This window comes from Diachasmimorpha longicaudata, chromosome 7, assembly GCF_034640455.1.
Source record: "Diachasmimorpha longicaudata isolate KC_UGA_2023 chromosome 7, iyDiaLong2, whole genome shotgun sequence".
Lineage (NCBI taxonomy): Eukaryota > Metazoa > Arthropoda > Insecta > Hymenoptera > Braconidae > Diachasmimorpha > Diachasmimorpha longicaudata.
The window spans coordinates 5678539-5693863 of NC_087231.1; the positions used below are offsets into that span (position 1 = coordinate 5678539).

At 39.8% G+C, this 15325-nt stretch overlaps 3 protein-coding genes across 3 annotated transcripts in view; 2 read left to right on the forward strand and 1 right to left on the reverse strand.

The window, feature by feature from the left end:
- LOC135164244 (85/88 kDa calcium-independent phospholipase A2) overlaps nt 1-15325 on the forward strand; it is a 72590-nt gene that overhangs the window by 31206 nt on the left and 26059 nt on the right. The window lies entirely within an intron of this gene.
- The window catches only part of LOC135164245 (uncharacterized), a 56486-nt gene that overhangs the window by 27667 nt on the left and 13494 nt on the right, over nt 1-15325 (reverse strand). The window contains exon 2 of the mRNA XM_064124413.1: nt 1570-4662. Coding sequence (XP_063980483.1) covers nt 1570-2443 — 874 coding nt within the window. The 5' untranslated portion in view covers nt 2444-4662. The remainder of the gene's footprint in view (nt 1-1569; nt 4663-15325) is intronic.
- On the forward strand, nt 4599-5354 carry LOC135164256 (uncharacterized). The gene is made up of 2 exons (XM_064124430.1): nt 4599-4785; nt 4870-5354. Exons 1-2 carry the CDS (start codon nt 4676-4678, stop codon nt 5150-5152), a joined length of 393 nt encoding a protein of 130 aa, XP_063980500.1. The 5' UTR covers nt 4599-4675; the 3' UTR covers nt 5153-5354.

A 15325-nucleotide genomic window follows, 5' to 3' on the forward strand; every position in this document is an offset into this window, starting at 1 on the left:
AAATTTGGTAATTGTTTTCTCCGCATAAAGTTCAGTTGCGCAAGGACATCATCCGCGATTACTCCAAACAATTCAATTTGTCAAAAAATTCCCCCGGAATGATTGATTGAATATATCATGAATTCCGCGAATGAATCATTTCTCAAAGATAAAAATCTAATTTTCATCTTGGAGTGAAGTCGAGCGACAGTTGTTTGGCGGGTTTCTTCACATAAACTGTCACGATTGCGGTAATTGATGGATTCACTCGAGCTGCAGAAACATACCGCTGCACACTCGCTCCCTGGACAGACGGAGGCGCAGACTTTTATCGAAAATTGTGACGGTCTCCTATAAGGCAACAAAAGAGATCACGTCTAGGATGACGATTTCTTGATGACCATCAACAACATTCGAATGGTGCAAGAAGTTAAACTAACAAGCCGATTACCAACATAACTCGTGAATGTTCCATTCAATTTCCTGGCGCATAACGTATACCAGGAAATAAGTCGGTCAAATTGCCTTTGATAGGTGAATAGTACGAATCAACATCCCTGATCACAATCAGTACGACTCCCAGTGGATGATCATCATTTGGAAAAATGTTAATTACCGATACCTTGTTAAGCCCAACGATTCTTCATAGTTTCGATCGGCAATGATGTTTGATGTTGAAACGTACATCCCGATAGAATGTGAATTCAATGATATCTCTGAAATGAACCAGGTGGTACGGAAATCAAAGGGGCAGAGAAAAGAGGGTGGAAGATGATAGAAGAGCGCGTTCGATCTAGAAGGCAACCGAGTACATTGCAACCTGATATAGCTTGGTAAATGCCTAGTATAGGCTGGATTCCACGATGATTGATCCAGCGAGGGATCCTGTCGTCGCCGCTACCCGGAATGTTTAACTTCAATTATCTGAAGAGACTAGCCGAGATTAAAGTAGTCACGCTATTCCGGTATTGCCCACTTGCTAGTTTGTGAGTTGCCGCCAGTGATCAACCTGTGCCTTTGGTAAGGTTCCAAGGTGTTCATTTGATCCATTTTCAAATGGACAATAGCTCTTTCTAGAATACGAAGTAATGAGACAAATGGAAAATACAATTTCGTCTTCAGCCACTTACTCTACCAGGGTAGAATCAAATGAAGCGAAGGATGAAACAATTTCGGATCAATTGATAATCAATGAATGATTGCATCTATTGCGAGTCAAGCGATTGAACAGCTGACTGAGCCCACACTGTGGTAAAATAAAATCACCACCATGTGGTAACAACCATGTGTTGTATTGAATGTGAGAAGGATGAGTAAAAAGACACTTGCCGTGCGAACAACTGTGTATTGCTGGGATGCATCCGTGGACTAGTTAATGGAGCGCGCTAGTATAACCAGTGTATTCTTGGATCGGACCGCCCCGTTGCGTTCCAATCGTTCTTTATCGTCAAATTCGCCAATTCTAAACGACAGTCTACGTAACGCGATCAGTTTGTTTACTAATTGATCAATCAGAGTGATGTGGAGATTGGATTCGTTGATTGTCGCGAATAAAATATACATATATCATAATAAAAATCATCTACTCACTGTAATCCGATGTATCGTCGTTGGATCCATTGACAGTACCATCTGGCAGTATTTGAAGATGCCGATTTTTAATGTACATTCGTATTTTTCTCGATGCCCCAGTGATGTGCGACAAATTGGCTGACCTCTCGGCCCGAATGCCAGCGTCAACGTCAATCGGAGCCCCTCCGACTACCCCGAACAACGTACCAACAGTAGCTATCCTTAAACTCGTTTTCACTACCCTCGTGTGTCCAATCACAATAAGCAGCAATAATAGCACACACTCGAGATAAAAATGCCTCTTCAATGGCCATTTAGTCTTTCTCCTTTCAAAATTAAATTTACACTCCGATGAATTGTCACGTGAATTAACAAACCACGTATTAATCACTCTGTATCGATCATTAAATTGTTCATTTGAGCTGATACTCATGTATCTATGATTATTGGATGATGAAAAACATTGACTAGACTCCTCAGAAGACTCTGGAGATTCACGCTGGGCCGTATCCACTGGGCCCAGGCGAAAGTGAGGATTCCACTGTGATTCAACAGAATCTTGATGATCCTGCCGATTGTCTGATACTTCTGTCTCCCTGTCATGAAGGCAATCCATGACTTCCTGATGCCTCTCCTCGAGATTATTGCTCTCGTTAGCAACGATCGACTTATCTGACAATCGTTTGCGTCTCCATTCTCTTCTCTTTCTCTTCTGCACTTGCCAGGATTCTCGCGATAATCCATACCAGCAAGTGGTTCCATATTGGATACCAGTATTTTCATATTCAGCGGGCTGCACCGTGTTATCCTCCACCTGAGTGAAGAGTGATTTGGAACAGTTGGGATTACGATGCAGCACCCTTGGCCCGCCCGTATCGATCTCACCGGGCATGACGCTCTCATCCACACTCTTTATTTTTCCTTCTTTATCTCTTTATATGTATTAATCACTTTCAATCAACTTCTCCGAAAAGTTACAATTTTTTAATTGTGCAAATCATCGCGATATGGACAGCTATTAACAATTATCATTGAAGAGAAATCGCGAAGTATTTTTTCTCCGTATTACTCCTTCCGCAATACAATAACATCCAGGATAAAATGACAGTGACCAACACCGTCGGCTGATGAACAACCGAATCCGTCTTTTTCTCGGCTCTCGCATTATTGCGATGTCCGGTTGTCAACTTACAAATTTTCATTGATACAATAAATTTGATGAAGACAGGCGAGAACTCCGCTTAGGATACCCGAAACACTGCGAATGATCCCAGCTGATATTCCATTAGAGGAAATTTTATCACTCTTCTCAGTATGTTCAACGATCTCCGATGAAGTTTCTGAGAAAATCTAATGAATTTTCAGCTGTTTAATGAATTAATTTTCAATCTAATCAGATCATTATGATGAGTGGTTCTGTTCCAACAGCACTGACGACTTCCTAGTCCACAAGTACATTCTGAGTGACTATCCCACCTTTTTCAATGCTTCAATTGTATATAGATGAAGGGGGCTGGTGCACAACACAGTGCACACGTCTTCGACTACCAGTTACCTTCCAACGACCTCGCACATCCACCGCCTGTCTAGCCAACAGATACTGCACTTGATATTGTCCCTCTCACTTCATTAAAACCGATCTTCCTCTATCAATCGCAAGAACATAACCGTCCCGACACGTCCCTTGTTTCGCCTTAACGGGTCTTCTTCTTTCCTCTTCCTCGCTCCTCTCTTCGCATTTTACACTGAACGTGTTATACCGTATGAGTGCATTCAATATGAATCAAATATGACGAAAAAATATTTACAATCAATTGTTGATGATTTTGTTTGACTATTCCTCCAAACAATCAGACTATGATCACGTGGTAGTTCGATCCTTTTCTCATTCAGCGTTCACACATGTTCACTCACAACATCACAACACTTGTTGTCATTCACTAATGATAATTCACTCGCGTGTCGTTGAAAATGCCAACAAGATAACACAGATCATTGAACCAATCGACTATAATGTCATTGAAGTGATATCTATGTGACAGTTTTAAACCACCCTTAACATAAGTGATAGCATCGGGTGAATTGTCGCTGAAAATAATTGCGATCGTTGTGCGATGAAAATATTTGATGCAAAATCCTACGATTGTAAAATCATATCAAATGGGGTAGACACTGAGACAGACACTTGAGGTTTTCAACTGATCAGAATTTATCTTTTTCTTTCTCTCTCGGTTCATCGGAGTTTGGATGATGCCGGTGCGGCGTCCGAGAAACTACTGAACGAGTGCCGCGCGGTTCTCCTCTTCTCCGGCGCGGTTCGGGCCACTTGGTCGGTTGACTCTCGTGTCGGGCCACATGGACGCGCGCACGAATGTCTCACGTACAACCAATACAGTAGAATTAGTACATAAAACACATAGATACACACATACACATATACATAGATAGTGCATGAGCTGAGTTGACTTGAGATGGCTATTGGAGGGCAATGTTGTGGACAGAGGCAAGAAGAAGTAGTTCAGGAGAGCTGCTATTACAAACAACTACAGCCCCAGGTTCAATCGCATTGGTGAATGATACCTGCATATTCAGGGAGGACAATGAGCCACCACCACCACCCCCAAATCCACCAAGTTTTTATCATCAGTTTTATGTGTCGTTGAAGGGTACCGGGGATGATCATCAACCATATCATCACGCTCTAGGGCTAGCATCGTCATTAGCTGGTTGATAATCGATCGATCCAGTTGAGAGGCGAGTTCAATGCCGATCTGCATGGGTTACACAGCCGCGTCATGCTATCGGCTCTTCGCAAGATATTTTTCTCTCGGTTATACTATGCCAGCATCCGACTTCATGTGGATTACATGTGATCACGTTCCTTCGGGGATGCTCCTCGGAATTATCTACGTTTTGGGCGGCCCTTCAGGATATGCAGAACCCGAAGATTGATTATCGTCAAGACGCCTACTATTTATCCAACTTTTGTAGCTATTTCGTTGATACTATTTTTGGATTTCTCTTTATCCTCAAGTGCAAGGCTAATCTGTGACTCGTTCCCTGTCCCCTTGCTCCTCGCGTCTGATGTTATTTCCGGAATTCTTTCTCTATCTGTCAACAGAAAATGGAGGTGCAGTTGAGTAACGGGGTAGCATCTGGGTTAGCCATCAGGAAGGATTGTGTGCTTTTTGGAAAAATGTTTAAGGAAGGAATACGTGTTCAACAGACCGAGGGGTGAGCACGAAATTCAACTGAGACTGAACATCAGAGGGATTGACTCTGGTTCAATGAATGTAGCAGTGTCTGGTCGCCTTTCAGGTTCGAACGAAGCAGAATAGGGTTTTTGACGAAAAGAAATGGTTTGGGGCCAGTAAAGGGCGTTGGCAATGAGAGCCATCGGGAGTATTCAATTATTGTGTCATACGATTGGAAAAAGTTGAAAATCACCTGTTACCTCCGGTGGCCAAATCGCAGCAAAAAAAATGTACGGAGCCCATACCCATATTATGACCATTGGTGGACATTTTTCGGAGACGGAACAACGTGTACAAAAGATGTAGATATTGTTCCGGGACTGAAAAATGTTGACAAAGGTGTGTAAAATTTCAACATTGGTTTTTACCCCGATCGCCCATTGCCACCGGTTTTTCTTTTCTCCGTCTTCGGCATTAGCTCGCCCGTCATCCCATTTCAGGACAAGAAATTTCACCTGTGATGGCTCCTCTCAATGGCAGTCTTATCCGTATACAACACGTTGTCAGTTTTGTAACAAGAACCTTGGACAAGGCAGTAGCTGAGGTGATTAGCCGGCGCCATGAAGGCCTCGCAAGAATTTTCACTTAGAAAATTCTCTCCCTCCTGATAACGTCAACCCTCACGCTTTGACATATTTACGAGAAGAAAAAAATTCTGAGGAAGAGAGATAAAGGCAGACGGAAGTGTGGGTTTCAGAGGGCTGTTAATGGAATACTTTTATCTTAATCCCTACGGTGGGTCGCATGAAAGTGCAGCACTGCACTTGAGTCCAGCAAGGTTAATGAGATCATGAAAGGAGAAGAAAAAAATGAAGAACGTCTGGTGAAATACTTTTAAAAGCCCATCCGAGAAAGATCCGCACTGCAATCATATTTTATCTTGGATGTAGCTTAAAGCAAATTTGATTGTGAAATTGTATTGGGTTTTCATTTTTTTTCGTATCCGCCGCCCTCGAAGACATCAGAGAGGAGCCCGCGGAAAGTGCTTTTTGAATATTGCGACGATCTCCCAACGACCCCTTTCGTAATTCAATTAACAGAGAGTTGAGATACACCCTTGCCACTCCAACGAACAAGTCTTCTTTACGCTTCGACTCATCTCTGAATTCAATTGATGATTAAATAGCGAAAGGTGGGGTAGGGAGAGGGCTCGGGAATGAGAAAGTTAAAGGAATTCGTATACGAGTTGAATGAAGCTCTTATATATAATGCGAATACTCAAAAGGGTCTTTTCATCTCTGGGGGGAAGGGGGGAGGTGATTAGATTTTCATTGAACTTGAATTACGGTATTAGAACAGGGAAGTTGGCAGCAGGATTCCAATAAATATTCACCCTAGCACCACTTCCACTTCAGCAAAGATCCTGTGTCGATCCGAAAAAAAATCTACTCGATAAAATTACTTATTCTTATTCTTCTTATATTTTTTCTTATATTTTGCACATCATTTAAATGACTTTTTCTTAATTTAATAACTAATTTTCAAGTTATTTTTTAATTATTATTCTGCGTATCCCGGGGAATTGACAGAATAATTAAAATTAATAGACGGAAATTGAAGAATTGGGCCCAAAATTGGATGCAGTGCTCAGACTATTGGTATCCGCAGTAGAAGAAACGCTTTTTTTACCACAACATCTCGTGTTCACGAAACAGCTGCTACATGTGTAGTAAGGCTCCACCATAATATTCCCCATAATAGAGTGTGAAGGCTCAAATCAGCCGCGAATCGATTCCATTTATTTTCCGATTGCTTTGACACGCGATGTCTGTCTTGATTAGAGAACTAACTCGATCAATCTGCTACATAATGATTTCTCTGATTATGACAAATGATATACCTTTTACTTTTTGTTCAGCCAATAAGAACCCCCGTCGTGAGTTCTGGCTTTTTTACAACCCAACTTTTTTTAGCACATTTTTTTATTTGATCATCGGTTTAGTGAGCCCCTCGAGATCGCTTTCGCTGGTCTTTTGGGCCACTTAATTGAGTATCTAGAGCATCATTGTTCATAATATATTATAATGAGATAGATATTCCCTTTCGTTTTGTACAGCGCTGTACAGATGATATCATCATTTCCCTCCGGTTCTTCGGTAAAGGACGGGGATGGAGCGTTTATATTGATGACAAAGGCGCGGCTCGTTTACGATTAACGGTGTACTTGTTAATAAGAGGAAGTTTTCAGCAGCGAAGGGTTTTGAATATGATTTCTCCAGTCAACAAAAAAAATTAAATAATTGACACCAATTACTGTTCAAGGGTTTCAATATTACACACTTTTTGCAGAAAATTTTCAATCACTGGAACAAATAAATTTAAAACTCCAAAATGAAAATTTATTTAAATTCCAAGCACCAAATAAAGTGTTTATCCCTGTTCATCTCAAATCTAGACAAATTTTCGTTTCATCCAAACATTTTTATGTGTCTGAAAAATATCTCCAAAGAGTTTGTGAAATTGAGAAATTAATAATTGGCTGCCAATTATAAACTTGGCTATTAGTCGTTTTTCTTAAAGTATCACGTCATTAATGCATTTTTACTCTGCCAGGATTCCTCTAAGAATAATTAAGATCGTGCCTCTGATAACACTTCCCCCAGATTGAATTGTATCAACCTGAAAAGTAATATTAACTGACGGAGCTACTCTGATTTTATAGTTTAATAATAGTGCGGTACGAAAATCATGTTTGCTTATCCTACCTGAGAAGGCTTTTTTTTAGATCTACTCGACAGCTTGACGAGTATTAATCGTCGCCAAAATGACTCGAGAAGTCTTGAGAATAAAAGAGGACAGGGAATACAGCATGTGGGTTACCCACTGGATAATAATCAACCGCATAATTTTGTCTGGAGGGCACACGCGGCACTCACGGGCCTGAAATGTTTATCCTCCAATGCCCCCCCTTCCAGCCTAGTTAACCGACAAAATAATACGTATGGGCATGAACGAGACTACCCGAATATAATTTCATGCAGTTTTATTTCCATTTCGGAGTGTAACCGGACCGATCATCGTAATAACGATAATTATCTCGTTGAGGGTTGAACCACGGCGCCTTCCGGCAATGATCCTTCGGGATTATTGCTCTACCGATTTTCGAAATTCTTGATTCAATTCAATGATTATCAATTTTATTTCACTCAGTGAAATTTAACAAGAGTAATGATCGATACGCAAACATAATAATCATGGAGGGAGGTTTTTAATTTGGTGCCTTCCTCGCGCCAAAATTCACTTTTCTGCACTCGTTACGAATAAATTTATTCATCGCAATGTGGCGGAAGGTTATTATGTCGCTCAGCGTGATTAAAAATACTGTTCCATACTCGTGAGAAAATCGCCTGTTGATCGTGGGGGGTTTATAGTGATATAATGCCACGAGCCAAAAACTTGTTTTCCGCACCCGATACGAAGTGTACAATTTTAATTTTGAAACTTGTCCCCCATTGGATCTAATAATTCTAACTATTCATCTGGAGGATTTGATCTAAAGACAAAAATGATCCCAGAATCAGATATGAAAGACCCTTCCGCTATGCAATCGCTTGATCAAACGAAAACCCATCGTGATAGCTGTGGGTGGTTGTTGTCTCTTGTGGCTCGAGGATGCGTCAATATCAGTCAAAACCATTCTACGTTGATCCATATCAATCTGCTCACCTAACAACATGACAAACCCCTCCATCAAGAGCATCAATAACGTCTTCGATATAATCTCCGTAATCACTACCCCCACAAATTATACAATTGTAGGCTGATTGAATTACTGGGGTTCAAAGTTTCGTTGAGAACAACGAAAGTTAACTATTTATCATTTTTCTCTTATCGTGATTAACGTGTTGTCAGTGTGCGAGAATTAAGATTTTCTCAAGTAATTCAGAGTAAAACTCGTCTATCGTCTTCGTGGGTGGGGCTGAGACAAATAAGGTGCATTTACCAGCGTCTGCTTCACGTTGTTCTGGTCGGACTGTTATTGATGAAAGGATTACCGAATGAGTGTGAAAATGTTCGAGGAACCGTAGATTTTTAGGGAATGGAGAATCAAGCCACATCCCAATGGTTATTCACGTCCCTGTAAATGAGATGCGAGACATACAGAGTTGGGACGAATGATCAGCCTCGATAACAGAATAAAAACAAAGTATCGCGACAGGAAAAACAAATTTTGTTTAAATTCACACAGGTATATGGTTCGAAAAAAATTCACTTTTGGATTTTACGGGAGATTCACAAAAATTCTATAAATCTCAGGAACATCAGGATTAAATTTTGAATTTTGAATGTTAAAATGTTACGAAATTCGCTGCGGAAAATGTAGACCAAATTTTTTAATTCAACAAAATTTGATGAAAGAGGCAGTTAACATCCAGGATCATCAATAAGTTGGTAATAGATTTGTCAAAATACGTGGTATATTCCTGGAAATTAGGGACCCATACGTAGAAACCAATGAAATATTTCCGAAAAAAAGAAACAAACTGTGTCAGCATTTTACAGAAGGTGCCTGCATCTCCTTGAAACGTAAAAAAAATGGGGGACGGATGATGCACGCACTTTCTCCCTCGTTCATCTGCCTCTTCTTTTCCCTTTTTCCGGTGATTAATGCCGCAAGAAGATATAGATGACTCACGAGTGCAGAGGTGTCCAGTGCCGGAGAAAACCGACTGGGTTTAGATTTAGAGAGAGTGCACGATTGTCACGGGGACCCTTCTAAGGTGTGTCTTAGGTCTCATGTTTACCGAGGGTTTTTTTAAAATACACGATCTCCGGAGGGTGCCCCGTGTAAAGCTTCTGAGGGAAATGGATGCGCCGGGAGATAAAGAAAAAAATGACACTTAGTTCCTTAAAAATGTTGTTAAAATGTTGTTGGAATTGAAAGATCATTATTTTCAGATGCATTCCTTTGCATTCTGGATTTTTTTTTCTGTACTGACCTCGATCGAAGTAATTTCCTTTACAAATTTAAACCCTTCACTGAGGGTTTAAAAAAGAAACTTTCTCGCTCTTCTGATTTTCAAAAAGGACTTGAATATTTTCCAGATGATTTCCTAAACATCTACATTCCCATCACTCTTCATTCGCTTTATAATTCGAAACGAAGACGAAATTGAAACATTAGAAAAAAAATAGATTTCTATCAGTCAGCCCCCTCGAAAATTGAGACATATGAAACTTATTTCACAAGTAATATTTCCTGGTAATTGACGCCTCGGAGAAACACCAAATAGGCAAAAGTGTTGATATAAATTACCACCGATGGGGAAATAAATATGTCCAGATACATAATTAAATCAATCACGCTGGGGGAATTTTGAAAAAAACCATAGGACAAGTGTGTCCAAACGTTTGGGCGGGTTGTGATGGAAATTCCTCCAGGAATTTTCGTGTGGGCTGAGTCGAAAAGATTGATACAAACATGAACAGCGATAAAAATAAATTCAATCGTTTCCACGTGTTGAACAAAAGTTAACACAGCGGGAGAAATCAATTAATTGCCAACCGCTTTACACGTATAACCTTGAATGGCATCGTGGGCTGTTGAAATCAGCTGGATCACCGCTGATTTCACACTCGATTAAGTGAGACATCCATTTGATTACATCTCCATTTCTTCCTTGTAAAATTTTTCATTATAATACATTATATCTGTAATATATTAGTCTCGTATAGTGAACCAAACCTTGACATGTTCTGCTACGATGTCTCATCGTAGCAGAACATGTCATGGATCCTCTGGGGGTTCTGCTACGATGTCTCATCGTAGCAGAACCCCCAGAGGATCCATTTTCCTGACTTTCGTAGCTAAGAGTGATGCATTACAACTATAAAGTGTAATTTATTCTCCCCCATTTGAATTAAACAATAACTGAATTGCTGATTCGCAGTGAATGAAATATGAATGCATTAAAAATTCGCTCACCAATAAATACATTTTCATTCAACATTCTTTAACGTAGTGAGACACTCGGATTTCCATTCACCACTGCACTGAATAATACAGCATTTCAAACTCCATTTCCAACTCCATTTGTATCCAAGTCACGCATTCAATACCCGAGATGATCTATCAATTCAGCATTTATTATATACAGCATTATTATTACAGACCGTACACAGTTCTAGATCTGTCTTCGAGGTTCATAAAGTCTAAAACACAGTGTAGCATTCATGGGCCTTTGCTTACGAGGGCGATCAGATTTTTGCATTAGACTAGGATTTTTCACCAATTTTGTTAAAACCCACAGCGGTAAAATCCCAGAAACCAATCGCCATTTGATTTTAATCCGTCTGCAATTCGATTTTCAAATTTTTATTTCGAAAAAGACCGTCCACGTCATCTCGGAGAAATAGCATCGCTAGACATTCCGTAAATTCACAAGATGAGTTATACGCAAGATGAAGTACCTGAAGAAATAAGCTAAGAGCGCAATAAAAATATAACGACAACGATGACGGCTAAATTATCTCAATAATTCTCGATTTACGTTAATATCAGTTACATCAAGATTATAATCTCTGTATATAATGACTTTCTTTGATAATAGTCTGAAAAACTACTTCAGTGTATATCTTCGAAAGCACTCGTGCATGAAGCCTTCATTCCTGTTTCAAGTAGGATCTTTAACTGCGATATATTATGCTCTATAGCCGACCAGTCAATCAAGTTTTCTTTACTACATGATCAATTCAGTGTGTATAACTATCGAAGGACACGATTTACTTAAAAATTTGGAAGACCTGTGCCATAGCCCATTTACTCCGTAAAAATATTTAAAAAACACCTTAACAATTCTCCAAAAAATATTCTAATTGAAGTAAATAGCGAATTTATTTATTTAAATATGGTTTCTACACGATTCAATATTAAAGAAGAATTGTAAATTCTCGAATTAAAATTACAGAGAGAAATTATTGAATATAAATGTCCCTAAAAATGGAATAAAAATAACTATTAAGGTCAAAATTCAAGAAAATTGGTTAAAACCCATTGAATGTTGTCACGTGGAATGTATTTTATGGAGATTCTCGATTCAAATCCATGAAAAGATTAAATAGATTTTCACCGCGATTCAATTCTACTTTTGATCACGTCGAGCCGCCGAATTCAATGAGGCATGTTATTTAACTCGATTTCCATTTTCTACTTATATTAGAAATGGCGTTGCTGGTTAATTAGAAAACATCTCATTAATTACACGATTGAAAGGGGCTTTGAAAGTGATTAGACACGTGTCAAGTGGACACTAATGGCCGGGGGGACGCAGGAGGGATGTACCACAGTTAATTAAAGGAACACACCCGATCCTACAAGGAGGCAATTTTAATTGGGAAATCAGACTGGGGGATGTTCTTCAGTCTTATCCGGTCCCAGACATTCTCAAAGAATTTTCAGAGATACCTGGCTCAATTTATCCACTGAATGGATTCAATTCAAATAACTCATTAATCATTAAAAATAAATACTGCCCTTCGAGTGGACAAACATCCCCATCGCACTCGTCTCGAAATATTACATATAAATTTAAACTGAAATACTCAGTGTAACTGACAAGTCGATAATTCGTCGAACATTTCGTGCGACTAGAGTTCTCGTAGACGGAGCCATAAAATATATTCGTGTCGAGTTGTGCTGTGTCTAGGACACGTTATGTAAAGAAAAGGGGTAGAATCGTTTGTGCGCGTTGCGAGTGTGCACAAAAAAGTGCAGTTTACAAAACACCCCCTATTCTAGAACAAAAAGGACAAACATCGAGACTATCGTTACCCGTGATATATTATTATTAAATAATTATCGATATCTCGAAAGTCTGTCACACTGATTCCTCATTGGTGCACAGCTGCCTGAGGTGGATTATTTGAATTCAGAACTTATTTAATTTCGAAATCTTCAACCCTGATTTTTATAATTACAGGGCACGGTAGTCCGTGCTCGGCTTCCAATTTATGAAATTGTAAAAATCAAAAATTGCATTCCACTTGTGTTTCGTCGACTGGTCCAGGTGTTAATAACTATTCTCATTCTGAATGACCACGTGACAAGGCATTTATCAGTCCTTTTGCCGTCAAACCGCCGTCAGGTCTGTGTTTTATATACTCGTTAAACGTCTGGCGCCGGAAGGTACGGTTCAAAAAGGGATGTATATACCATACTCGTTGTTCATTGAAGAGTCTGTCGCATGTAAATTTATTCCAAGCGAGGTGTGGTGCCGGCTTGTATCCTGTAGATCGTACATCCAGAGCACACAGCACGTCTATAACACTGTCCGTAGTCGCGCGCGGTTCTCTCCCTATTTTTTTTTCCTTTCTTACTCTCTCCTCGTCTTCTTTCACATCACCACCGCATAAGTTATGTGCCCGTGGTCCCAACTGCACATAGGATTCACAACGACTCCACGGTGGGAGAAGAAGAGTCGTGCCCACTTTTGCTTTCGACGAGATCGGCAGCCGTGAACCAGAGAAAATAAAGTTTTGTAGCAAAAAATAAATATAAACAAAAAAAAATAACATGGGGAGCACATATTTCAAGAGGTCCCTTCTTGTGCCCTCGTTTCGGGCTCCTTTCATTTTTTTCTGTTACTGGGCCCTTTATTTTATTTTTTTACGTCCTTTCGTGGTTATTGATTCACGCATACCGAAAATCCTTGTTCAATTTGTTTCGGAGATCAGTGAATTTGTAATATTTATTTCACCCTTGGAGCGGCTGACGAGACCCAGACGAGACAGACCTCTGAAGATGTCTCGTTCAGAGGGAAAATAATCATTTTTGGGACTGTGTCGGTCCTAAAGAGAGACTTCTCGTCTCGAGAGGGTCCCAAATCAATTAATCCATTCATAAACATATTTATGTGGAACTGTAGTAGATGAGGGATGGGCCGAGAGTGGTGAGCACCGGAGCCAACTCTGTATTTTTCCGCTCTCCTACTGAGTATTCAGAATTGTTTGATGTTGAGTTTGAACCGCTCATGTGGAGTGCTAAAGCGTGAGAATGATGGTAACATTGAGAAATTCATAATCCACCAGCAAAGAATATGCTAAAGAGGAGAAAATAAAATTGTGGAGATTTATTATACAGGACAGCCGACAAACCAAAATTGAAATCCGAAACGTCGAGAAAAGATCAATGACATGCGAGTGATTTGCGAGTGAGTTGACAACGAGACACGGGACCTCCGTTTAGCCGTAAGAAATACAGTCGCAAGACAAATCAAAGGAGATAGGAAGCCAGCAACATACTATCATCTCCGGAAGGCCCAATTGAATTTCTTTTTTAAACATATTTAAGCTTCATATCCAAAGAAATATTCTTGAACAACTGTGTCTGGGTGCGTTGAAAGGAATAACCTGAGTAATGGGCACTAAAAATAATAACTTTATTCAATAGTAATGGTGAAGAGTCTTAAGAGCTTCAAAATTATCGGGTCCTGTCTGAAGACTTCGTTGCGAACAAATGAAGTTCTTATCACCTGCAGAAAAATTCACTAAAAATTACCAAAGAAAAACATGAAAATTGTGTCTTAAAGCCAAAATCTACTGGAAATAATGGCAGTTCTTCCTTGTAAAAATTTCTTGTGGTATTAAGGTTCCCAGGATATCTCATACAATTTCAGGGAATTTGAAAAAGCGGGCGAAAAATCACGTGTGTTGTCCAATCAAATATTTAGTACCGCTATCAGACTTTTTTCTATTTTTTTTAAAATTATTTCTGCGCAGAAACTGGCTATAGATGTTATATCCTTTCTGTGCGCCTGGAGCAATCAGTGAAACGTTATTATCCTTTATTGAAAAAATAGTGTTCATAATTCGCTGATCTCACGTTAATAACGTAAACCAATGATTGTGAATATGACATAACGAGCCGTGAATAGAGATCAAGAATGGGTATTGGTATGATGGCACGTTGGATCGCAGCATCAAGATTCCTGAGCACATGATCTCGTGAGGCTCGAGTACAGGGGAACCGGTAATACCGTGCATTCCATCGGCCAGAAGGAAGATTGTATGAGTACAGGGCACTGCCAAGAGGCTACGGGGAAACAAATGTACGAGAGCCTGGAAAGAGAGCTAAAAACTGAGGAAAACGAAGTCTCCCCACCCGACTAATAATAAGTACAGCGCAAATATATTCACGATTTTTCATTCCTCTCTAAGAGAGCACAAGTACCCAAATGAAATTCGCCGGAAAACTCGAGTCGAAATGTCTGGAAAACGCGAACGACTGATTCCTCATTAGTCAATATAATCGTCGCATCTTCGTATTTATCGCGGGAAATTTAAAGAGGGCGCGCGAAGCGCGCAATAGGTCTCGTTTACTTGTATTCTAATGTCTGAAAATACTCTCAATCAAACGGAAGAGACTTATCTACAGAGAGATTACTGAACAGTTTTGTCATCAATCTATTACTCGATGTTATGGAATACCCGGACAGAAATATTGAATAAAAATTACGTATCTTCCTTGTAACCTTTGTCATTTGTCATCAGTGGAGTCTATTGTAGGCTTGTCAAGGGAGACT

Coding starts and splice junctions, on each gene's coding strand:
- LOC135164256 (XM_064124430.1), top strand. CDS start 4,676: ATGGAGGTGCAGTTGAGTAACGGGGTAGCATCTGGGTTAGCCATCAGG. Junction 4,786..4,869: donor CGTGTTCAACAGACCGAGGG/GTGAGCACGAAA, acceptor GTCGCCTTTCAG/GTTCGAACGAAGCAGAATAG.